Below are 27,500 nucleotides of genomic sequence, written 5' to 3' on the forward strand. Positions count from 1 at the left end.
CATGGTTGGAAGAGCTGGGTCCGGTATGCTGCAGCTGTACGGGCACAGAACATGAACCCTGGCCGTACATGAGGGGAGTGGGCAAACAGAGGGAATTTGAGCGTGAGGAATTATCTCGATATTTAACGAATGATGTTGCAGTACAATGCAGTTCGCTCACTTGTGTGCAAACTTGTCACCTTCTGGTACAGTGTGCACACATCTCAGTCCCAAAAGATTACTCTCGTGTAGTCTCAATAAAATAAACCCTGACCTAATTCCTGCAAAACCATCAGACAGATGCAGCTGAGTGATGATGTGAGCATGCTCAAGCAACATCAGGTTGAGTGCAGGTCACCAGGGGAGGAGCGATGACTACGCCTCAGCACCATAAAATAGAACTGAGACAAGTGAGTGTCCTCTTAGAGACTGTAATTTCATGAGTGTATTCATTCAATTCATTGACTCACTGTTGCCTCGACATGTCGGTGAAGATTCCCAGTCATTGTATCTCTTGAGTTTTGGTTCGTAGTCAACTGGACTGTTTCAGTTTCCAAAAAACTCAAGTTTCAAGAAAACTGACATGGTCCAGATATCACCTTTAGAGGACAAAAGGGGTATTACATGTCCAAATGGAACGGTTCGGCTAAAATTACCCTCTAACAAACAACCACCTTAAAGGGCTGACTATTGTTTTAGATATAAAAGGCCACTTTCATGCCTTCTGTGAGTGTTTGGAGCCTGAACAACCTCATGCTGGATTCATGTTTATTCATTCATGCTCTCATTTAGTCACTCGGGAGCTTACGAGGCAGCCAGCTTGTTTTCTTACCCTTCCTTGACTTTGCTAGCAGGCTGTGTTTTTTTTTTTTTTAATTCATTAGAATATCAAGTAGAAAGAGCTTTGTTGAGATGGATGTTTTTGGGTGTGGGAGGCAGAAAGTGTTAGCCAGTTTGTGACACGAAGTGTTATTGTTGGGTTAGGTCTGACACACACACACACACACACACACACACACACACACACACACACACACACACACACACACACACACACACACACGCACATGCACACAATCCAGCTGGTGGCCAGACTTTGAAATAATGCCCGCTGGATTCTATATACAGTACATTATTTTTCTGTGAATTCAGCTTTTATTTTTTCAAAACACGCGCACACACACACACACACACACACACACACACATACACACATGCATGCACACACAGACACACACACATTCACACAATACACAGATAAAACACAGTGATTGCACTTTTAGGCCTGCTTGTTCTTCCTTCCTGTCTCCCTCCTTCTCACACAGACAGACACACATACACACACACACGCACACACACACACACACACACACACACACTGAGACTGAGATACAGAGCTTTGATAATGGTTAACACACCTCTAGCCTCACACTCCCGCTGGTATCAGTTGCCCCCCCCCCCCATCATCTTCATCCCCCCATCATATCCCCCCCCCCCCCCACTTTCATCCCTCCTTCCTCTTGTGGGGCTGTTGCTAGGGAGCTCTGGCGATCAGGGAGTTCTCTCATTGGACAAAATTGAAGGGGGGGGGGTGTTGAAAAAGATGGGGGTATGAAACAGGCTGAGAGAGCACAAAGTGAGATCCAGATGTGCTAATGAGGTGACCGTCATTGCTGCAGTGGGTAAAGGAGACATGGAGGAAAAAAAGGGATGGTTGGGCAGAAAGATGAATGGATGGATGAGAAAAGTGAGGAGTGATAAGAAGAGGAGTGAGTCAAAGAATAGTAGGGTCGCTGGTTTCGATCCTCACTTCCCCCGGTGACCATGTCTAAGTATCCTTGAGCAAGATACTGAACCCTTAATTGCTCCTGACAGACTGGCGACCTGTTCAGGATGAATCCCGCCTCTCGCCCAATGTTAGCTGGGATAGGCTCCAGCAACCCCCCCCCCCCCCAACGACCCTTAATGGATAAACGGTATAGAAAATGGATGAATGGATGGAAAACAAAAGTCAAAAGTGATGAGATCATAAAGGCCTGGAGAACAAAAGAGATGAGAATAGATGAAGGAGAAGGAGGATGATGATAAAGGAGAAGAGAGGCAGATGTAATTTAAAACAAGATGGGGAGTGTGACTAGTGACGGGGGGTTGAGAGATAAAGAAGAGCAGACAGGGAGAGGGAGCGAGAGAGAGAGAGAGAGAGAGAGAGAGAGACATGGCTAGACTCAAGCCTTTCATTTATTTCAGCTGGCACAAAGGAACATTATCTCTGGACACACACACACACACACACACACACACACACACATGGACACACTCAGCTTTATATTACACATGAGGGGTGGCCAGTTTCTTAACTGATACTGATTCTTGTGTCCAAACTATTCTTGGAAGAACTGTCCTCTTGTTGTTCATGCATGTTTGTTTTCCTTTCTCATTTAAAAGCAGCATTCATATTTTAAGTTATTCACACTTGCAGCACTTCTCAAGGACATCCGGCATTAACTGGACAATAACTGCCCACTGGACTCACTCACCACCATCACTTCTCATCCTGGATCTTATCTTGAGGGCTTTTGTCAAGCAAAGACCTCGTTTCCGGCTGACTCTGCTGTTCTTTTTTATATCAGTCAGCTTGAAGGATGTTCAGGGTTTTGACTGTTGGACCAAAATCAATGCTAAACCAATAACGGACACAGTTGTGAGTCTGCACATACAGCGTGGATGTCAGCTTGCAGTCTCTCATTTGCTCGTAACAGAACCGTCACCCCATGAACCCAGACCTCTGTTTGCGTTATGCTGGTTGTTGTTCTTTCCTACTTTTTTGTGCAGCAAGTGAACACAGTTTTGTTCTTAGCTGTGTCTCTATGTAATCCACTACTGTCTTGTAGGGGTGTCCCTGGGTGGATCCTTGACTGTCATTGTGTTTTGTTTTACCTTTTTTTTTTTTTTTTGCTCATTAATTCATATTCTCAATTGTGACAGTCGCTATCATTTTTTCCACACCAGGCTACAGAGCTGAAGCAAAACAAAAGTAACAAAATGGCCCCCTCCCAGTCTGACCTACCTGAGTACACCTGAGTGCTGCTGTGATTATTAAACACGTTTACTTTTTTTTTTTCACAACACCTTGGGCCCTATCTTAAACATGGTGCAAGCTAGCGCTTGCTAAAGCACAAGCATCATTGCCAGTTTCAAGCCACAAGTGAGCGCCCTCACTCTTGAACTGGCAATGAACTCAGGCATCTGCCAGTGCAGAGCACAAGTATGTTAATGTGTGTGGTCTGGGGCAACCACGGTGCAGTGCCATGTTGGGGTACCAGAAAACATTTGCACCATAGACCAAGAAAGAGGCTGGTCTTTGGTCAATGCTGTTATGTATGAAGTGCTATTTAAACAGCGCATTAATTCTAATGATGCCCAAAAACATGGAAAAATCGGCCGCCACCTCCTCCCAGGCCTGCTTCATCTCAGATGGCTTGAGCTGATACCGGCTGTTCCCGTATAAACAAGTAAGACGTGCTTGCGCGCCTTCTCTTCCACGAGGAGGACCGTTTCTCCGGATGAGAAGTCTCACTCCTCCTGAGATGGAATGCGTGCGCCACTAAGAGTCAGAAAAGAAAGAGAGTTCGCAAACTCAATCAATGTAAAGGTGTATTTGCACAGGCATCGGAGGAGTGAGAACTGATTACAAGTGGTCACAGGAAACATTTAGTGCATTTAAAGTGTGAACAGGACCATAGAGAAGCGGACTCCTCATTTACTACACAAGACGAAACGTAGCATAGCACACCACCACAAGACACAGTCATTGCTTTATTAGATTATTTTGTTTTCATGATTGTGGGAAGCCATAATTGAAATTTAATGATCACCCAGCCCTAATAAGTAGCCATATAGTCCTCCACAGAGGTTCCATACAATGCTCTCATGTATTTTCAGTTTTCTAAACAGTGACCCTCCCATTGTCCATTGTGAAAATCCTCTGTCGGGTTGATTTTCTGGTCTGTTGTCACATTGACCATATATTCTTTTAGGGTGTTTCGCTTTGGAAATCAACCTCACTGATATGGCTGACATCCACAATAGATTGGCTGCAGATTTTGGGCAGAGAAAAGAAGGACGCTTGGTAAAACGTGCCTCTCGCTGAGTCACGATCATTACTTTGCATGGCTGCAATCAGCTCAGCCCATCTGAGCCATTATCATGCATCAGGCAGACTGACCCGGTGGGGTCCCGGTGAACCTCCAGCAGGCTGTGGTCTGCTCATCTGCATGCTCACTGACTCTCTACTACTTCTGTCTGACAGTCTGGTCACGTAGACACTGAGCAAAGTGCTGTATGATTAAATCAGCATCATTTCATGCTGAAATGTAATAGCCAGCCTGTAACCATTCATTGTGATTCTCTGAATGGTGCTGTATAAAAATTTGTTTTTTGTTGGTTGTAAATTTAATGAAATAGCATTCATTTAATGGAATTCAATTTAATTTTTTTATTCAAAATAAACTACTGAGTAGTGTGGTGAGTGTATTTGGGAGGCGGCCAGGTCCCGGCGGGAAGGTGTGGTTTTTGATTGTGAACAGTGTGCCCGGAGGGATCACTAAATGGCCTCTTTGTTTGTCATGAATATATGATGTCATAACGAAGGTGAGAGGAGCTGTCTTTGGTGGGATTTGGATGTCAGCGGGAGCTCTTCAATATTTCAGGAGTGGTATGGACGAGGACGTGTCTGTGTTAAGTCATGTAGAAACACTGGAAACAGGGACGATGTCAGGATGGCTCGCTGCAAACATGTTCTGCTCCTCCTTATTTGAAGGATGCCACAAGCCTGTTACAAAATGAAGAGACTAAAACCAGCAATGAAATGATGCTCGTAGCAATTATTGATCGTGGATAAAAAGCCTGATGTATCTTATATAACTGAGCTACAATGTCCACAGCGGGTCATCTCTCCAGAAAATATAAGAAATTTGGGGTTGACTCTATCTAAAATATGAATGAAGCAGTAGGCACCATCCTTTGGGATAACCTGCCTGTTTATTTAGCCTGTTATCGGACCTGTGGGTGGGGCCAAAGAGCGCTCTGACAGTCTCTGTTCATGGCATCGTTATCAGTACCATGGAGAGCGCTCGGTCAGAGCAGGCTGTTCTAACTCAGCGTTCCTGGTTCTCCCTACTCAGAGAAGAAGTCATAAATGACTCTGGTGATTGTGAGTCCAGAAGAATCATGTTTTCATCTTGAAAGCGGTAGACAATGGATGGATGGCTAATTTTACACATACCTTCAATACCTACGTCAGCATTACGTTACAGGTTTAGGTTGGGCCAATTATTATAACATGTTTTTGTGTCAGGCCAAAACTGATTGAGACTATGCATGTTTTTTAAAACAACAACAACAACAACAACAACCCTGGCCCATGCATAGCTACTAGAGACACAGCCCCTCAGCAGGCCTCTGGAAAGAAGCCAGTTAGTGGAAAATGGGTTTTTAGGTGGTGGAGGTGGTGGTGGGGGGACGAGCGTGGTTTGTTTCAGATAGAGGATGAAATGAGGGGCAGCAGGATGAGCTAGAATAAGACAAATGATTGTTTTTAACCTTGAATCATCCAAAGTTGCACTAGTGGATTCACAGAATAAAAGGTTTACAGCTGGAAATACTGTAAGTAGATGTAGTAGTAGATTGCCGTATTTCTAAATTCTACGTTAGGTTGGCACTCAGACTCGTGTGTGTGTGTGTGTGTGTGTGTGTGTGTGTGTTTGCGCGCATTTGTGTGTGTCTGTGTGTGCGTGCAGGATCAACTCATCAAACAATACTATGCAGTATGTCAGGGGTCAAATACTCCACATATTTAAACTGAATAGAGTGACGATGAAGGGTTTGCAGCATGAAGCCATTTGTTTAATATTTAATAACGGTAAAAATAGTCCAGGATTATTTCCCTCTGTTCCAGGAATGTTTGCTGCTCAGCTGTTTTCGCTCAACATTGAACCTTCTTGTAAGATTGATTCTATCAGTGGGAGTTACACAGGCTATATCGGCTTTCACTGTGTAAAATAATATTCTGCTTTACGCCAGACTAAAACCAAATATTTGCATGACCCATAGGACTTTAGAGCCAAGTCTGGGGGTCTCAACACGTCAGTGTTTGTGTCCCATTCTGTGGATGGATGGGACCACGGACCCCTCCCTGCTCCTTTGTTGATGTTGCAGTGATACAACATCTGGCATGTTATGACCACTCCTGTCTCCTTGTTTCTTTTCTCTCTATCGCTCGTATTCCTTCTGTCTCCCGTTCAAGCTGTAATCGCCGTATTCTCCATTCCATACATCACCGGGGTGGGCGGGGCTTTAAGTCAGGAGTCCAGATCAGATTTTGTTAGAAATGACCTTATCCAGGATACTTTAAATGCTCGAGAGTGATGCAAGCATATATGCTACTTTGCGTATGAGCTGTGTGTTATTTCATTTCTTTAACTGCTGTTGCAGTGGTGCTGAACTCTAATATTAACAACAGCCTTCATCTCTCCTCCTCCTTGGCTCTTTCCCATCAAACTCCCCCTGGTCTGGCTGCCTCCATCCTCTGATGGGTTGAAACTGACAAGGGGTAACTGGGGGTCCCCCAGCCTCTCTTATTTCCTGTTCAGACAGTATGAGCTGGCTCACAGTTCTGGAAGAGCTGCAGAGGATGTGGATGAGTTGCCATGATGCAGTTGTATTGTCTGCTTGGTTTATATATACTGTGTATACAGTGTGTGTGTATATATATATATATATATATATATATATATATATATATATTCTTTAATGTGCAGTGCTGTTGTATTATGCTACCCCCCCCAGGCCCTCCAGTAATCATCATAGGAAGTACACGCTGGACTGATAATGAGATCATGACTGATATTACTTCTTTGATTTGATGTTTTTCAGTTGCAGTTATTATTTTGTTCTCTCTTTCTAGACTGGTTCTTAATATTATGATGATGTGTAACTGATAGTGCATGCTAGTAAAAGAGGTAGTACACTATCCTCATGTAAAGAAAACAATCCTCCTTGTCTCCGTTTCTGTGTATCAGATAAAATTTGTGTTTTACAGTACAGGTTAAAAAGTTTGTGGTTGCTCTTAAAATCAAGTGTTATTTAAATGTCATTTAGCCATGTGCAGTGCATTTGGTGCAGTTCTGTTGTATCTCATTGTTATGGCTTACAGTTTCTGGAAAGCAACGTAGCTTGTTAGGAAAGACAATAATATATTAGAAGGGTGCTCACAGTTACCTCTTGAACAGTCATTTCAAGCAAGGTCAAAAGGTTAATCATTAATACAGATTAAAAACTCAAAAAACAAAAGGGTTTGGAGCATAAATGAACAAAGGGAGCAGCTGAGCCTGCCCTCAAAGGGCCGACAGACTTAGCACCTGACTACATAGAAAAAATGACAGCGAGCTAAAATGAACATAAAAGTGAAAACAGGACTACCGTGGATCTCCAGCTCCTCCCACACTAAAATAACAAGCCTCAGGTGTTAGTGAGACAGGTGGAGGAGAGGGAGGAGCAGCAGCAGCAGCAGCAGCAACCCTTGTATGACAGGCTTGACAGTGTCGGTTATGACTGCAGATGGTTTCTTTCCCATTTTTGTCAAGAATAAAGGTGGAAAAATATCCAGTCATGTTGTGCAAATAAAAAAAATATGCTCTTCTGTCAATTCAATTCCAGGTAAACATTTTCCATGTCACATGTTCCCCTGCTGGACACAGGATGTGTCTTACTTCTCTTTTAAGTCCATTCCTCCTATATGTGACCCGATGTCTTCAAAGTTCCATTCTATACTTGCGTTTGTTGAACTGGAGACCAAGACGAGCTTCTGAAATATTTGAGCCGCTACAAATCTGCTTAGTAAGTTACGGCAGAGTTACATTAGACTTTCCCTAATTAACATTTAGTATGATTCAAAGTCTGATTCTGATTCAAAGGGCAAAGAATTCACTGACAACACAAAAAAATCACATCAGTCCCCTAAGACAAGGCTGCGAGATATTGACAGGTGTTTCTGCAGATGAGTGTGTCCCTGCTGCCAAAGGTGGCCGCCATCATTTATTAAGAAGCCTCATAAAAAAACACTGTGTGGACACAGGAAGTGCTTCAGCTCACATCCCTCCAGGAACTCTGGGATTGATTTATCTGGAATTGAACTGAAGGGCGCTTCCCCTCAGGGCAGACAAACACACACACAACACACATACATGCATGCGCATTTGACCACTGTCTTTTTACTGCTTCCACTCTCCCATGTTACTTTTCCAATACCCCCACTTGCATGAACCCTAGGGACATTTTCTTTTTCTTTAACACATCCCATTCCCCCTGTCCCCTGTCCCCCTGTCCTCCTCTCTTGGTTTAAAGCAAAGCCAGTGAACCTGCTTGTCTTCCTCTACATCCCACTCTTTTTTCCATTCACTCTGTTTCTCTCTGTCGGTTAAAAGTAGGTCACTCAGCAGCATCGAGCCAAAGCTCCTTCCAAGCATGACATCCCCATCCACACTCACACCCCCCCCCCCCCCACACACACACACCCACACACAAGTATTGCCTGGCAACCACTCGTTCAACCCTCCATCTTCCATCCTCCGTTCTTGTTTCCTACATCTCACCTTCCCTGGAGGTTGCGATGGGTGCAGAGGGCTGGGTTTGCAATTTGACACGGCTTTGTTTTGTTCCAACTCCGCCTCCAAAGGTGGGTTGGAGGTTAACTGACAAAGGATTTGAGAAGAAAAGGAGGGTTAATTTTACACAAACCAATATAATGTCCATAGATGCTCAATTGAAGTGCCCAGTAACATTGTTATGAACGTCATCTAAAGGGACCTGAACCATTCCCGGTTCCCATTCACACTCTTATGCTGACACTGTTTGAAGTAGTTATCCTGAGATGCAGTTTAAAGCCCCTCAGAGTGTTTTTCTTATCGTCTGCCTTCTGATGGTCCCATGACTTCTTTGATTGGACCAGAGACCTAAGCTGTGTTCTGGTCTCTGTAAACAGTCCTAAGTATTAAGTAGTATTCCCCCCACAAATATCCCCATTCGGAAACCTGTGCAATGTCGCCAATGTCTGCTCAATAGGATGGTTACCAGTGTCACAGCCATTTAAAAGCTTATGTTACAGCGTTAGCTTTGAACAAAAGCAACGTGCTAAGGTACTTTTGTGTTTCTAGAGATTGAGTGTTCCTTGAGTACATTGATTATACTGTATTATTCTGCAGGAACATAACTTGGCCTTCAAGACTCACTTAAATGATTATGATACACGTAAACTTCAAATCGAGACACCACAGTTGTCGGTTGCATGTCCTACACCACGGACCTGTTAACCAGCCACAAGCTTGTTTGCGTCCCTCAAGCAACTCTTGAACAGCAAAATCCGTAGTGAAGTCGTATTCTGGGTCCGTTAATAGAGTAGGGAGTAACCCAACACGATTCATAACGCACATTTACTTCCAGCTAACATTAGCACTGACATTAAAGTTTGCTTTAATATGGAATTTAAATAACTAGGCTCTCTAATTCAGTGGAAGTTATGCTGAGTAGTTACTTTTTAGGTCAACAATAGCTGGTCTCCAAGAGATATCGATCAAAAATAACCGATACACATTCATAATGTTACATTACTTCAACTCACATCATCACATCACATCATTGAGGATGATGTAATTACAACTACACCATATTATTTACAGATGTATGTAAACTCTTTGTTGACATTTTCTGACTGTGTGAGATGGAATAACTGAGGTTCAATTGATGTTTAGCTGCTCCTCTGAGGTTAAACTCTTCACTGTCAACGTGATTGATGATGTCACCACATTTTTAATCACAAAATTGTCATAAATGAGCAGAAATAAGTGGCTGTTAGAAAAGTAAGAGAAACATATTTAACAAAATACAATAATATAATAATATTGTTGCTCAAGTCCTGATTTTGTGAGATAATATGCAATGAAATTACTGCTTTGGGTTATATTTTGGTTAATAAGGGGAGTGTTTTTAGTATTTTTTTATTTGTATTTTAGTATTTTTATATTTGGCAAGAAATAAATGTGATCCGTTGTTGGGCATAATGTCACAATCTTGTGTTTTTGGTTATGAGATGACTGTTGTGTCATAACATGTCCACAACTTCTACTCACTGCTGCTCATCATGTCATTACAGACAACCCCCAAACCTCCACCACCCACTTTTGCCAATTATCCCCATCGGCTGCTGAGAGCAGTTGTCATGGCAACCTCTGAAGAAGTCATCTATACTAAGGAAATGATGTCATTGTCATAGAAATTTCCCCCACACACTCTTTAGCATGTGACCTGTGAACTTTGAGTGTGTATGGAGCCATTTATTGCTCTGAGTGTGTGCGTGTGTGTGTGTGTGTTGTATAGACACTTGATAGATGGTCAATAGAAGGCAGAGGGACGGGAGGCAGTACGCATGTATGGAAGTGCAGTTAAAACACTCACGCACAAAATTCAAAAACAGATACACACACACACACACACACACACACACACACACACACACACACACACACATGCTTGGGACCGTCATTAGTGAAAAAAATCCTGTTACCGGTCAGCGGGGAATAGCAGGTGATAGACTGGACATCAAAGTGCCCACCCCCCACGCACACGCACGCACGCGCACACACACACACACACACACACACACACACACACACACACACACAAACACATCCTCCCTCCCACAAGGCTGGTGAAAGCGGGTCAGTTAGAGTTGTTTGATGGCGAGCATCGTCAGCGTCCGTTGTGTCTTGATTGAGTGCCGTCTTTATGTCCTACAGCCTGTTTACTGCTGAATATTTCAGTGCAGGAGCCGGAGGAGTCGTATCTTCTGTTATTTGATTTGAACCAAACGCTCCAGTAGTTTGTGAATCTGCTACTCACATAAATATGAATAAGTGCGTTAACGCTTCCACAGAGAAGCATGGCCAGACATTTAATGGTTGTTAATTCAAACACAGCACTGAATATTCTAATTTTCCAGAAATAAAGTAAATTAAACTAATCATTGTATGACAGCAACATTAATAGTAGAAAAAGAAAGCTATATATCATGCACAAAGTAATGTTTTTGTCTTAACATAAAGAAGACTGCAGTATGTTACATTAGAAAAACAACAATTATCCAGAATACTAGCACGTCTTTACCCATGGGTCTGTGTAACAAACTGTATGGCAAAGTATTTCAGAAATGCTCTGCAGGTGATTGGATGAACCATCTTTTTATCAGCACCTTTCAAGGTAAATTCCCCCAATTAGATCAACAAACACTCTCCATTTGTGACGTAACTGACACTTTAGCAGCACCTAACTTGTCAAACAGTCAAGGTTTTCACACCTACACCACAAGAGGTAACCATCCATCAAGATCCAAGGCCAGATGGCCCATGCTAAAACACCCCCCCCCCCCACCAAGTTTAATGAAAATTTGTTTAATAATTTTTGTTTTGCTTTTAAAGACACAATGAAAACATGAACCCCTTGGCGGTGCTAATAATCCCATGCTGCTCACTGTAAGTCTTTGTTTTACAATCCCAGTTCTTTGGTGGATAAATGTCTATGATGTGTTAATCTTCAGCTGTGTGTAATGACTTGATCCTACATCAATGCTAATGGTTTTAGTGCTGAGTTAAATCTACTGAGGACTAATTACATTAAAGAAGCAAACCGTTAGCTCCCTGCTAACACTGGTAGCAGGCTTTGTGCTTACCAGCCCATAGAATGAACACTGCATCCCAGCTGTGCAGCAGTTCCTCATGCTGTTTAGTATGATGAAGAGCGCAGAGGAGCTGAGAGTGCAGAAGAGTCCCGTGTAAAAGCAAAGATGATCATACAGGTTGATACACAGATCATGCTACCCATCTATGGGGCATCCTCAGTTCAGAGAGACTGGGACCATGAGGTTGTTGTCAAGGTCACAGAATGCCAGCGGGATGAAGTATTTGTTGGTTTTACTGTAGCACCTGAGTCGTTATATTGGAGTCGTCTGAGGCAAAGTGCAAACTAGAGTGCATGCCGTCTTGACCAGCTCAAAAAATATGATTAAAAGTTCCTTTAAATTCTGTAATCTTGCAAAAAAATGTCCTTAAACATCCATCCTCAGCTTATTGAGCTATTTGCCTATACACAGGTACCGGGGCCATATGGGAAGGGTGGTGAAAGCTTCATGCCAGTGAGATATCAGTGCCTGGAGGACTGAGAATCTTAACACATCATAAATGACACATTATACTTGTCACTGTCACCAACAAGTGCCTCAGGAACTCACGTCTACTCCAAGTGTTCCACCACCTTTCGTTCCTCTTCGCTTATGAATATGGCGTACTTTGGCAGAAGCCAGATGGTCTCATCATGTCTGACATTGTAAGGTGGCTTTTAACTGAACGCAGGAAAAAATGTAATTAGATTTACACTCACACACACAAACAAATACTCATTTTATATGTGAGGAAAAAGTACACACTGGTGCTGCTGAGTGACTCGGGCCACTAGCAGAGGCGCGATGGTGCTGTACGGCAGCGTACCCTGCCTGTCTAACCCCAGTCCTTCCTCCTGTCATCTGCTGATACCACACTGCTGCACAAGTGAAGCCAGAACCAAGATAAGGACATCAGATCAGTTCCCGGTTGCTACTGCTAAACCATGACTCTCCAGTCTCATCTGTAGATTTTAAACCTATAGGCACACACACACACACACACACACACACACACACACACACACACACACACACACACACACTCCTCAAGTAGAGCACACTACTGCTTTGCCCTTTGGCAGTGCACTTAACCCAGTTAAACAGTTCTAGCCCAGATGTTCAATATGTGCAGTACTCCAGTCAAAGGGGGTGCAGCGCTTCACAAACGATGCAACAGCTTCTGAAGGCCGATAGTTGGAAAGTTGAGTGAAAGTAATACATGATGTCTTCATGCAGTAAGAAGTGGTTCAACGTTAAAGCACATCAGACACTGGTAAATTAATAATGACATACATACATGAGAGCTCATGAAACTCTCTGATTTCCATCCCACATTTATTATGTAAGCCTGAATTAGCCCTAAGTAGAACAGAGAACATTTTAAAAAGTTTACATGCTTGTAGTCAGCATCTACATGCATTATTGTAACACAACATATGTTGGGCTCTGGTGATGCAGACTCTTCTGCAGTTATTGTTTGTTAACTGTAACAAAGGACACAAAAAGAGGTTTCCTCAGTAACTTTTTGTTACATTCACTGATTCCACATTAATGTGTCGTTATCAATGCATATTGTTTCACTGTATGAAATAAGTCATAAACCTCACGAAAGCTTTACTAAACCTTGTTACTAGCTTAACTATGTAGCCGTGCTCTGAATGAACAAGCTTTCCTGAAGAAAGCTCATATTACTGACACAAGCTGCATTTAATTTCAAAGTCCCACTGAAGCTAAAATGAAGAGTCCATGGAAGCCCTAGAGAGGAAATGGCTACTTTTGCCATTTTTCTCTTCAGTGTAGTGAAGCTTATTTTATCATTACCTTCGGGCCCTACATTCCCTTTGAGTCCAAGGCCCTGTTTACACGATGCAAAAACGTTGACGTTTCCAAGTGTTTTGGCCTTTCGTTTACATGAAAACGAAGCTTTAAGTCACCGAAAACGATCATTTCTGAAAACTCCGGCCAAAGTGGAGATTTTGAAAAACTCTGTTTTCACGTTTGCATGTAAACGGGGGAAACGGACGTTTAGGCTTTAGAACGTCTAACTAACTAACTCGTGTCATTTGTTGTTGTTGTTTTTTCTAGGATTCTGATTGGCTAGCATGACTTTACGCTTCTCGTTACACTGCTGCCTATAGGTTTGGCATGCTCATAGTAGCTCTTAACAGCGTATTTATGCGGGCTCATGTAAATGAAGATATTTTGAAAATGGTCTGGTGTCAACAATGATATTTTTGGAAACGTAGAGGGGGAAAACATCCGTTTTTGTAAATACCTGGCTATGTGTAAACATGGCCCAAGTTTGTGAGTAGGAAGAGAAGCTTCAGGATGGTAGAAAACCCTCATAGTCAGATTAAAAAGCTGTGAGGAATCCTGACCAGGACACAGACCTAGCACATGTCAGAAGGAGGGTTCTCCCACCATAGAATATTTGAAGCTTGTTTATCTGTTCCACTCTCTTTTCCCTTCATCACAAACGGCATTCGAACTGATGTCATATGTCTGTCACAGATGTGTTTGGGGTATTTCCATCGTTGCAGCTCTTGGATGCAGGTGCAGGAGAGAGAGAGAAGGAACCTGCCGCTTCACCTCAGCCTTGATTGTTCATCACAGGTTGTCTTTACACATTTTTTAGAAAAGGGGCGTCATCTCTTCCATCTGGCCCACTCCACAGGGCCCAGCTCTTACATTTCTGTCCCAGATGCCTGCACGTGCATTAAGAATGGCAATTAAAAGATTACATGTAAGAATTGAATGTTTCCATTTTCCCAAAACATACATAATTAAACAAAACAAATGAATGTGTATATTTTTAGTCCTGTCACGCTGTGGCATCACATGAACACATTACTGATGTAACCTCACCCAACTGACAGCCAAGCATGTACCCTGCACCCTTTAAAAACAAGCATGGCTGCTCATCCCCTGACTCTCAGGCTCAATCAAATGTCACACAGAATGTAAAACATAACCTCCTTGATGGAAAATATAGTTATGACATGTGGGGGAGAGAGAACACATTGTGCACATTTCATCAACAAGGCCCAGCAGCAGTAACTTGAGTAATTATTTATACGTTAATTCATGAATTATCCAGGCATGGCCATGGGATCGGCAGGAAAATCACATTGGAATGTTCTTTCAGGTCCGTGACGATAAAGCACAGCCTGTAACACTACAGCGGGAGCACGTCGGACGATGTTGTTGTTGGCACTGACCTTGTTTTATACCTGTTTTCCTGTTGTGTTCTCAAAGATTTTTTTTTTTAAGAAAAAGGTGTATTCTTTGAATTTTTTAAATCGAAAACCCATCCTTTATTTTCATTTTTAATGTTGTATAATCTTGGAATTGACTTACATGCGTGCAGTACATGGTAGTTTTACGGTAACATGGTGTTTTATGAACACATAGTGTGTGTATTCTTGAATACCACTTCAGGCAGACTGTGTGATGGTGTGTGTTTCTGTGTATGCAACAGCAACACAGACATGGAGGACAAAAAGAAAGGGGGAAAGAGCATCCTGTGATCCTGGGGGCAGCGGCTGGAGCACAGACGAGCTCTTTGAAAGCACAAACACACAGTTGAAGAAACATCCCAGATGCAGACAGTCCTGAGGCATGTGTGTGTGTGTGTGTGTGTGTGTGTGTGTGTGTGTGTGTGTGTTGCTACTGTCTGCTCTACTGTATCCTCCACTTCCTCTCATGCTCAGGCTAACAAAAGTCTAATGAGACATCAGTGCCTTTTCATGCAAATTCTGTCTTGTTGAAACAGACTCCAGGCCTTTCCAGTCCTGGTGTGCAGCTTATGGTTTAGACTGAGGCAGAAAAACAGATATTGTTCACTGACAAACAGAACGGAAAGATTGTAATATTGGTTCTGCTGTATGTGTGTCTCATCAGGTCTGTTAAGTGATCAGGACCGAGGGGCTTGACAGGCAAACGAGTGTCTTCATCAGTGAAGGTAAGTCATTGGCTCAGAAGGTCTGCAGTTCTTCTGCATTGTTGGATCCACAATCCTCTGATTTACATGTTTACAGAACAAAAGAATGACAAATAACTTCATCCAAACACTTGCATTACCTACTTCATTCCTATATGTGCTTCGTGCCAACTGCAGCCTGACAGCAAAACGATGCACACAACAGTCAGTTAACACCAAAGACTCACAATGAGACACGTTGAACCTTGCAACAACACGCAACGCATGGGCTGTGCAATTCTCTAAAACCTGGCTGTTGACACCACAACGACTCTCTGCATGTCATCCGCGTGAATGAAACCAGCAATAACGAGTAACTTGCTTTAGCTGCAGTTCTACTACTGTGTGTGACAGTACAGTGAGAGCGTTAAACAAACATTGAAGAACAGTAACATATTTGAAAAGGCGGGGTCAAGAACGGAAACCTGTCATCTTGGGGGTTTATGTAAAATTAAGCGATGCAATTGAGAATTTGCCACATATAAAACAAAGACAAGCTGTGACTATTATTGTAATTTGATCTCAGTTCGTGGACGGGTGAAGCATGTACCAAGGAGGGAGCCATTCAATCACAGAGGGGATCCAAATCTTGAGGCGCGTTCACAAACTGTTATCCACGTTGGTTAATGTTGTGAGATTGATGAGGTTCTCTATGAACCAACCTCAGAAAAAAATGAGCGCTCCATTTACCACCAATGTGAACAAAGTCAGAGACACAGTCGCCTGCTCCTCTTACTGATTCAACTACGCTGCACTGCTTGGAACTTCACCAGGTAATACACACTCAGGCCTCAGCTCCTCCTCAGTCCAGCTGATTCCAGATCAGAGATAATTGGAGTCAGAGCTCCTCACAATCTTGCCTCTGTTGCTAAGGTTAGCAGGAGCAGGTGGATCGAGGTCTGGCTGTGTCCGTCCCGTCAGTCTGACATAAAAAAAATTATAAAATATTACGATAAAGACATAATATTAATATTATTATTACAATAAAGACTGATTGCAAAGTTAATGTATTTTCATACCAAAGTATTTTGTGTTTTGATATTATTCTTTGTTTTTAATTATTTTTTGTTTCATTTAAAAAAAAAAGATATTCATTGTGACTCATGACCCTCTAAGTGACAGGAAGAGCCTCTAACTACTGATTAAAAGTCTCGCCTTTCAGGGAATTTGGGTGCATTTGCATTTATTAAATGTGATTATTGTGCACTTTCCCTTTTTTGAAATAAGCAAATGCATAAATAAAGATGAGAAGACTCTTTCGGCTCGCTGTGTTTCCCACATTTTGAAACCACAAATAAAATGTCTTGTCTGATCAGCTCATTGACGGCTTCCCTGATGTCCGTAGTTCCATGATAGCTGACATTTCTGTTCATGTAACTTCCGTGTGAACTCTTGTTATTGATGAAACAAATGTTTCCACACTGAGTAATGAGCTGGAGTCAGTGAAAGTCAAGTCTACCCACGACGTGAACACATTATTGCTGCTCTCATTTATATCATTGTATATTCACACTTAGATGCATCACACAGTTGCTCATAATATCTCAATTGTTATTAACGTCTCAGGAAATGTTACTCGGAATTGGATGTAGTTCTGTGCTCTCAGTGTGCCCTCCTGGTTCAGAGTATTGCCGTTTTTAGTGTTCTGTCTTATTCAGACTGTTCATGTAAAACTGCATTACCATGTTAGCAGGTTGGCTAACCTGAATGAATGGCTCTAAAACAAGTGCTGGAATGTATGTGTGTGTGTGTGTGTGTGTGTGTGCGTGTGTGTGTATCAGTGTGTGTCTGTAACAGGATCGCTTCTTCACCAGCGATTTACAGTGACTTCTGGCCTGCTTTTACACATGTATTTTATATATGTGTGTGTGTGTGTATGTGTGTGTGTGTGTGTGTGTGGGGGGGGGGGGGGTTCTCCCTGCAGCCATGCAGGACTGTAGTGGAGTGCTGAGGGTAATTGTGTGTGATGGTTGGAATACTATCTATGGGGTGTTTGTAGAACAGAATTGGTGATGCTGACTATGGAGGTCAGAGAAATGTCTGAGGGGGGCAGATAATGTGTTATAGCATCCAGTGTTTCACCATGTCAAAGAAATAAAAAAGAATTAAAAAAAGAAGAAAAAATGAAGAGAGATGTAAGTGTTAAGAGCAAGTTTTTTGCAGCTGGAGAAGAACAAAAAGAGACCTAACAGACTGACGTTACAGTTGTATAAACACTGAACACAGATCCAAGGAAAAGCCTGAGCCAGACTTATGTCACGTGTTCTTTCACTGTAGAGATGAAAAGGTATAACTGTCATTAGTAAGTGGTGAAAACAGCTGCAGCTTTGTGTTTCATTCTCTAGCTCTGAATCAACACTTGAGCAAAGATGCATCCTCAAACTAGCTTTTATGTTCACTTGTCATCTTGTAGAAAAGATTTTCTGATGAGATGAGATCAGAGTTAAACTGCTTCCCATCGACAACCAAACCAGCTGCAGATTGTTGCATTGCACCAGATTCGCAGCAGGAAAGGGTTTTCGTCCCGCGAAATACCTGACTAGCTTCTCTTGTACCTAAAAGTAGAACGACAAGCTAGCAGTGGCTTTGTGCCCTATTCAAGGTACAAAGTGTAGAATCAGACAAACTGCACTGGGAGGAGAAATGAAAAAGCCGCATCATGAATCAGCATCACATCAAAATGATGTTGAACCTGTTATTTCGCAAAATGAAATATATTTCATCAGTAGCATGAAGGAAGGCTATTTTAATGCAATAGCCTGGTTTTTCTACTTGTATTCCATCATGTGAGCTCTCACATCGCTGCATTATAGGACCTGTTAGTCTCAGGATCAATAAGCTTATTGATTTTTGTGTTTTAATTAGTTACTGTTTACAAAGACACTGTATAGACCTGTATTTTTTTCAGAGCTAAATTGTCTTTCACATCCCTAATTATAATTCACATGTACTACACCCACCCACCCACCCACACACACACACACACACACACACACACACACACACACACACACAATTACATTTGACATCATGAAATGACACTGACGTGAACAAAAGGGTTTTTCCACTTTTGGTTTTATTTACACACACCAGAATGTACCTCCACATGAAAATAAAAAGCATCCTGGCCCTGTCTGTCTGTGTTTGTCCCACAAGAGCCCCATTAGCACTGAGCACCATCCAAAATGACTCTAATGGAATCTCTCAGTGCTGGGAACAATGGGACAGTTTCATTTGGTATACAAAGACTGCGTGTGTGTGTGTGTGTGTGTGTGTGTGTGTGTGTGTGTGTGTGTGTGTGTGTAAGTGTATGCTGGCTAAGAGATGGGCATAACTGAATATTAATGTTTTCCGCTGCATGGGCAGCACAACATTGAACTACAATTGTACACATAGTGAGATAGAGGATTACAGCAAAAGACTGGAAATAGGGTGGATGCACCTGAAAATACGGGTTTGTAGCCCTAAAAATTCTATGATTTTTTAGATTTTTTTAGATTTGAGCTGCTGTCAAAGTTGCATTTTAATTGGTTCTTCGAGGAAACCAACAACCGATGAAGGCTACAAGAAGAAAACAGCCAATGATGAATGGATGCATACTACTGTATGTTGGTCCTGGCAAAAATGCATAGTGCATTTTCCTCCACCGTACTTGATAATCTTAAAGTATGGTAATCTGCAGTCAAAGCCTCTCTTAATGACAGGGGGCATCTAATATAAATTGCACTGTCATCTTAAATAATGGAAGGTTTGATCATATTTTAGCTAATTATGTTAATTCCCTGCAGTTTCTAGAGGTATGCTGACATTTTTATCTTTCCATAATGATTTCCATTCCTAGTGTACTTCTACACATGCGTGCACATGCACGCACACACGCAAGCACACACGCAAGCACACACACAAGCACACACGCAAGCAGGTACACATTCATTTTAGAAATAGCCTGCAACAGGCCAGTGCGTTTCTGTCAAAGCCTGTAGCATCCATGTGTTTGTGTGCTGCTAAATCTGACCTGGTTGTGTTTAATCTAGTCTATTAGGTCACCTTGTGTGTGTATGTGTGTGTGTGTGTGACTGTGTGTGTGTGTAAACCTCAGGATGTAAGCCAGGTCAACTAGAAGTGTGACACAACCTACCCTGGCCACCTCAGGAGCATCCAGCCAAACCAAACCTGCCAGCCCGGAGCTTCTCTTGTGCTTGAGTCTCCCCTGAGCAACAACCATGACCAGGTCCTGGTTCCTCTCACAGAACAAGGGCACAGCTGCTGCTGCCCTACAACTGTGCCAGCTTCAAAACTAGTGCCAGCAATTTCTCACTCCTCCATTTCAATGTTTAGTTCCTCCTGTGGTTTCTTAACAACATGTGCAACATATGAGGCCAACAGTTGTCATCAACTGGCAAATAATGTAATTAAACTGCTGAATCGGCTTGCGGAATTGAATAGAAATAAAAATGCATTACACATAATTTAACTATGAAGTAAAAATAGAGAGAGGAGTGAGTTTCAGATCAGAAGGGGTGGGTGTCAGGTATGGTAGGATTTGGAGTTTATTTTTGATTGAAGGGAGTGAGCCTGATTGTCTGATGGCTTAGGAGATGCAGCTCTGTCCCTTGAGGTGTGGTGCTGGGTCTTTGTGATGGGGGTCAAGTGTTGGAATCAGCTGACTTGAGGTGGTGGCCTGGGGTGAATGGAGGGAAGGTCATACTGAATGCTGTTACAGAAGACCAACCTTGAGGTTATGAATGCATTGATCAGAGTTTCAGCTGCTGAGAAGGAGAGGGGCGGGCCGAAGTCAGGTCATCGAGTGCTGCAGGCCTTTTAGAAGGATAACCCAGAAACATCACCTCATAGTTTGATATTATCAGAGCCCCCCTGGCCTCCAACCAGCTGCCATTATTGTAGCAAAAAGAACCTTATCCTCAACTGGTTCAACGGCTCCAGCCTACCTGGAATCCCTGATCCAGGTCTACTCTCCTTCTCGCCCACTACGCTCTGCGTGCGAAAGACGCCTGGTGCTTCCAGCCCAGCGCTGCTCCAAATCTCTAGCCAGACTCTTCTCTTCTGTTGTGCCCAAATGGTGGAACGAACTACCGAACTCTGTGCGTTCTGCTGAGTCCCTCTCTACTTTTAAGAGACAACTGAAGACTCAATTATTCAGAGAGCACCTAGGCACTTAACCTGACTCTTCTCCTCTTTGTCCTGTGGGGTAGAACAAGTCAGAGGGTCCAAGACCCAGCACTTAGTGATTATGTAGCACTAACTGTGTTGTGTGATGTTGTATGTTTGTCAAAAAAAAAAAAAAAGAGGGAGGGGGGGGAGGCGACACTTCTTCTGCCACGAGATGGCAGTACCTGCGACCAAATCACAACTGAAGCACTTTTGCGTTTACTACTGTATGGGTTTTTCCTTAAGTCTGAATTCTTGCGTTGTGTTGTACGTCGCTTTGGACAAAAGTGTCTGCTAAATGAAATTGTAGAATTGTAGAATTGGTTCTCCACTAATGAACCTGATATGGAAGCTGGACATCTCCGTAAAACAGCCTTGAAAAATGAAATAACTCAGCTAAGGAGGTTGCCTTGCACCTGACTGGGTGAGAAATATAAAACACCGTTTTATAAGAAGTTTACTCATTACTGACTGCTATGGAAGATGCTAACTTGGAAACACGCTTGATGGAGATTTAGTGTTTCCTCATGGACACTTCAACACAAGCTCTGGAAGAGCCAGGGATCACACCATGACCTTTCCGATTACCTTCAGATGGCTCGCTTTAGTCCTGATCCCCCGCTGAAGTGTAAAGTTATTTTCGATTCATTATGAAACTGGGTTGGGACAAAAGTATTGAAAGAATAAATGATGGGATAAAAAGCAGCCTGTGTGTGTGTGTGTGTGTGTGTGTGTGTGTGTGTGTGTGTGTGTGTGTGTGTGAGTTTGCGCACGTGTGTGTGTGAATGTGTGTGTGAGTGTGCGCACGTGTGTGTGTGAATGTGTGTGTGTGTGTGTGTGTATGTGTGATGCTACCTGGCAGAAAGTCAATCTGCTGCCATCTTTGGACCTTGACCTTGCGTGTCCGTTGTGTAGAAAGCCCAGGATTAGCTTCTCTGTAGAAGTCAATACATTGAGAGGCCTTGAACAACCCATCATCCACATCTCTCACCCGTTCCCACAAAAATCCCTTCAAAGCTCCTGCTTTCATGTTTCGTGTTGGGTTGTTTGCCCCAAAACAGCTCATTCACGCAGTGCTTTCTTATAGATATCTGCTGAAATCTCATCTTTGGGTTTGATGACAAGATGAGCAGCACTGAAGTCTAAATAAAACCTAAAAGAAAGTAAAACATACAGTATTTATTTGTCTTGGATCCTAACTTGATTAGTTCTTGCTGAAAATAGTTGAGCATATTTGTTCCACTTTCATCGCCCCACCTCCAGAGCTCACATGCGATATCTTGCCTATTTATTCTGTACACATCAGAAGTTAAAAAGTGTTGTGTGGGGAGCATTCCTATCCATTGTTCAATGATGCCTCAAAGCAATGAGATAATTCCCCAAAACATAGAACCTGTTCTTTTGGACAGATGCTGAGGAACTGAAAATACAGTTGCAGTTTTTTGTCTGTAATAGCTGGAAAGGATGGGATGAAATGGGTGGCAGGTGTGTGCAGCCAGCAGTGTTGCTGCTTTTCCTGTGCCTATCTGAGGTAGGATGGATCCAGTCATATGATGCTCACTGACCCTTTTTCTCTCCTGCTGCTCTCGAAGCCCTCGTGTATCACCGTGTGCTATCATTTATAATGCACTGTAACATGTAAGAATTCCATGCATGCAGACAAACAATGACCTATTTCAGAGCTCTTTCTCTACTTTTATCCCTCTCTCTCTTCTTTCTTCTCTTTATCTGGGTTTCTCTCTATCTCAGCCAGGAGAAGATTCAAATTCAAAGCAGGTTTCTCTCTTAAGGCTCATAAAGGTCTTTTCCTAATCCTTCCCTCTACTGTTTGTTTTTAGAGTGTGTGTGTGTGTGTGTGTGTGTGTGTGTGTGTGTGTGTGTGTGTGTGCGTGCGTGTGTGTGTGTGTGTGTGTGTGTGTGTGTGTGTGTGTGGGCGCGCGCATGTCCTGACAATAGTTCAGTAATTAAACGTGTGATGTTAGTCAGGTTATCACAACAGCTGGGCTGCAGAGATATGTGCATCTGTGTGTGTGTGTGTGTGTGTGTGTGTGTGTGTGTGTGTGTGTGTGTGTGTGTGTGTGTGTGTGTGTGTGTGTGTTAGCCATGTGGGATAAGGGTGTGTCGGGGTGTGTCTCCATCCATGTGTGACCATGTACTGTACCCCCGCCTCCCACATGTGTCTTCATCCATGCATGATTGCCAGTATGTGTGATTGGCACCTCCCACCAGCCAATGCTGGGTATTAGCTCCCTGGGGGCAGATTAGCTCTTTAGTGGCATTGTGTTGGATTGACATACCACCAGATGGTTTATGCATAGAAGTGTGTGGGCGTGTGTGTGTGTGTGTGTGTGTGTGTGTGTGTGTGTGTGTGTGTGTGTTAGGTGTCTTTACGCAGGTTTTGGGCAAAATCTGACAACTGCCCTCAGGCCAAAAAGCTGTTGTGCCCCTTCGGCAGTAAAACTGGTCCATTATTTAACTGCTTACATGGATTAAAGAGATAAATACAGACACTAAATTGTGTATTTGGGGTCCATTTGTGTCAAGTTTTGTTATCATTATTGGATTTGGTAAAGGAAGTGTAATCGTTAACTGTATGGTAGGGCTACGAAATAATAATCACTTTTGTATTTGTATTATCAACCATCTTTTTCATTAGCATTTAATTTATGTATTTTTATTTTTCAGTTTTAAAATCATATAAAGATTCACTGCAGGTAAGATAGCGGTTTGGTTGCATTTATTTGACAGATATGTAGGTCATAAATCAACAAAAACAGGGAAAAAATCTATACATGAGTCAGAGTTGACTTAGAATGCTAATTTACTTGTTCTTGTCCAGAAGACAAACCCAAAATAGAAAAAAAAAAGTAAGTCATCATGCTATACCTGAGGGATAAACACCCTGTAACATTGGCGCAAGAAAGGTCGCCAAATTAATTCAGGTTTGAAATTTACACCAATAGTCCTGCTTGTATGCTGAAAATAAGCTCTCTGGCAAACAAAAGTCGATGAGACTTGCATGTTTTGTTTCACAAAATGACCCTCAAAACGAACTCTACTGTTACCGTCTTTTGGCAGGTTAGGTGCTGTCAGCATGCCGGCATCAGCTTCGTACATCTTTTTTGATGTGATGAGGTTCAATGTTGGTGAAAACCTCTTTAATCTTCTTTACCCACTTGTTAGCAACTGGCCTTTTTAAGACAGGTAAATGCTTAAGAATTCACAAGAGTGGTATTTACTGCCATATTTGTAATGTAGAAAAAAAAATCTAAAAAAACCCTTAATCTTGTTTTAACTGTAGACATTTTTTCCAGCATTTGACCAAAAAGTATAAGTTTACCTGAGGTTTAAAAATATTGGCTTACTTCTGGGTTTTCTGGACTCATTTCTAAGGCACTCTTTCGTGATTGTGTAGTTTGCAAATGTTTGAAACAAATTACCACCATAAACTACTGGAGGCATCTTTGTAGGCAATGTGGAAAATGTTCAAGAAATGCAAAAGATTGCTTTCAATATTCCATCCATTTACGATGCTGCTTATCCATGAAGGGTTGGGGGGGGGGGGGGGGCTGGAGCCTATCCCAGCTGACGTTGGGTGAGGGTTCACCCTGGACAGGTCGCCAGTCTGTTGCAGTGCCATCGGGAGCAATTAAGGGTTCAGTATCTTGCTCAAGGATACTTGGACATGGTCGCCGGGGAAGTGAGGATCGAACCAGCAACCGTTGCTGGCCGCCCACTCTACCTCTGAGCCACGCCGTCTGTACTTTCAATTTCATAAATTACAAATGAGCAGTGAAAACAACTTGGCTAGGGGATGTTTGAAGGAACTATCCGGTCCAGAGGAAGGGTTTGGGATGATACAGCAGTTTACTGAAGTAGTGGATGCATTTTAGTCATTCAGCTTTTTATGCTATTAAGGTGAAATGCATTCTTGTCTTGTGCTCCTTTTGGAATCATATTTCGTGAATTACATTTGTTTAGTGAGGATAATATTCTGCAGATCTGTTTTTTTGTTTTGTTTTGTTTTGTTTTGAGTTGATTTATATGGCTGCTCAGCTTTTTTATTTGGTAATCCCATCTAAACACATCACACTCAAACTGGGAAACAAGTGTTGGACCCTCCTAAAGGCGGAAGTACACAGCTGGCAGCATGACTCAGCAATGAAACCTGCTGCGTCATCCTTCATTTGTCATCAGCGGTTGCGACTGGTCAGCACAAACATGTCACTGCAGTCCCCTCGCCCCCTTGAGCACCCGATCAGCGCCTTGTGACATAAAGAAGCACTATACCACTTTCCCCACTCACGTTACCATATTTTGCTGATGTTTGAAATGTCAGAGCCACGGTGGAGCCCCATGCCCACCTGTTCTGTTAATTTATTCTGTTGTCTTTGAGCTCTGCTGTGATTTGAAGCAGAGGAAATGATTGATCCTGGCGGGGGAGGGCAGCATGTGGGACAGAGATTAAGAGTGGGCAGGTGGTCCTGGTATGGTTGCCAGTAAACAGGCCTGGCTGTCATAGCAAGGTGTTGGGGCGGAAATTAAAAAGGCAGACATGGCTGTTGTGCGTTCACCAGACTGATATTGGGGCCTGCCAATCCTCATCCGGGCTGACAGGGGAGGAGCTGAACCTCGTTATATTGATGTTGAAGTGTGATCCAGGCATTATGACGGCCTAATAAATCACCTCCGTTGTGTTTGAGGGAATGGATGGCGTCGCCAGAACTATACTTCTGTTTGATGGGGCAATACTGTGTGTTGTATACAATCCTATCAGCTCAGGTGAGTTTAGGGAAGATTCAGGGGCCGAACACAGTTCGTGATCAACCTCTGAAGCCTTCAGACAAATAAATCACAGCCTCACCTGGTTACCTATACTTGAGTGACATCAATTAGTCAACATCCTAAGAGCAGTTTTCACGCTGATGTTTCGTGTGTGGTCTTTGAATAATGATAGGTGCTTTTTCTATTTGCAGTGTAATTCATTCATAGCCTAAGACTTCAAAAATCCTAGAAGTGGTGCAGTGAAAGAAGCGCTCTCTCTCTCTCTCTCTCTCTCTCTCTCTCTCTCTCTCTCTCTCTCTCTCTCTCTCTCTCTCTCACGGGAGCCAACCGGAGCCTCAGCTGTGAATGTAGGCCAGATTTGATACAATCTCTCGTGCAAGAACACACTCACGCAAACACTTTCTACACTATATATACCAATCCATATACCACGCTGTCTTCCTCCTAACCATCTGTCTTTGTCCTCACAGGTCCTCAGTGTGGCTGCCAGGAGAAACAGCTAAATCTCTAGCCAATCAGGAGAAGTGAGGAGTGAGACCGGCCAATCAGAGGGGGAGAGATGTTGGGGCAGGGCAGCCATGAGGCCCTGGCTCTAATGTCATTACTTCTACTACTGTGGCATCAAGCAGCACCCATTGAAGTCCCACAAGACCGTAAGTCCCTCAGCAACACCCTAACCTCCAGGAAGGTGTTGAACTTGAAGCTGATCAGACTTCTAAAAACAGAAGTAGCTGATGGAGTCGCTGTCAGTCAGTACACTCTTCTGTTTGGAAAATAATGGCTGAATGAAGCTTGGCTTTATCCTACACAGGATCGCATATCCGTTGTAGATTGATAAAGAAGTAGACCAGAGGCTTGTATTAAAAAAAAGCATTGAGATCTGAATCATTCCCGGGTCCACAGTCACACTGTCAGTTCATTTAACCGTCAATAAAACAAAACCATCCAACCTGCAAATAAATATCACTCCTTTTATTTATGTCCTACACACCCGCGCGTGCACACACACACACACACACACACACACACACACACACACACACACACATTTTATTTTATTTTCATCAAGAAGCAGTATAAGCTCAGTCTGAAACTGTTTGGTCTCAAGCTGAATCTAAAGCCTTTCTACGATAGTTTTCAAATAAATAATGAATTCAGTTGCTTCTGCTCAATCTTGACTAATTTCTTTAAACCAATTAAGCCAATAACACACACACACGCCTACTCTCTGCTTTTTGTGACTTGTGTGAACAGGTGAAGGTTCGCATGTTGTCCTTAAAAGCAACCAGATCCACACATTCAGTTTGAAGCTAGACTGACATAACATCCAGACATGCCACAGGGAAAGCTGTTAGAGCAGCTGTAGTTTTCTGAAGCCAGAGCAAGTATCCCCGATAACCTCGTCATCAGTTTTGGACTTTAGCAGCCACATTAGGGCAGCCGTCTCTCTCAGTGGAATTCTTTGGATTTGAGGCGTCCTTAATGTCACACCTTAGTGTGGCTTTGCCTGTTCCGAGTGATGCTGAGTGAATCAGCTGACGAGGGTTGATAATCAATATTATGTTTTCACTGTCCCACCCGGGACACGCCCTCTCAGTCAGACTCCATGGCTGTCATTCAGTCAAGGAAACTGTGAAACTGGGAGTAATACAAGTGATAAAGAGTGGAGAAATTACACATCATTTAAAAGTCACACCTCTTCTTACCTAGTGAAACAAATGCCCATCATGATGAAGCGGTGATGTGTTTAAGAGGAAAATGAAATTAATATGTATTATGGTAGTAAAGCTAATTAACTAATTTCAAAGCATATAGTGATTT

The 27,500-nt window shown here is 42.7% G+C and overlaps 1 protein-coding gene across 24 annotated transcripts in view; it reads left to right on the forward strand.

Moving 5' to 3' along the window:
- The window catches only part of nfasca (neurofascin homolog (chicken) a), a 150,707-nt gene that overhangs the window by 65,077 nt on the left and 58,130 nt on the right, over positions 1–27,500 (forward strand). For 23 of the 24 annotated variants that reach the window (XR_015112031.1, XR_015112032.1, XR_015112033.1 and 20 more), the window contains exons 2-3: positions 15,647–15,707; positions 26,150–26,332. Coding sequence is in view for 19 of the 24 variants with exons in the window: in XM_086198335.1 (XP_086054461.1) it covers positions 26,239–26,332 (94 nt within the window). In the remaining 5 variants the exon portion in view is untranslated. The remainder of the gene's footprint in view (positions 1–15,646; positions 15,708–26,149; positions 26,333–27,500) is intronic. The other variant, XM_086198336.1, reaches the window with a different exon arrangement.

The sequence above is a fragment of the Aulostomus chinensis genome, chromosome 3, assembly GCF_037954235.1.
Source record: "Aulostomus chinensis isolate RoL2024-O1b breed Wild chromosome 3, RoL_Achi_v1.0, whole genome shotgun sequence".
NCBI classification, from domain to species: Eukaryota; Metazoa; Chordata; class Actinopteri; order Syngnathiformes; family Aulostomidae; genus Aulostomus; species Aulostomus chinensis.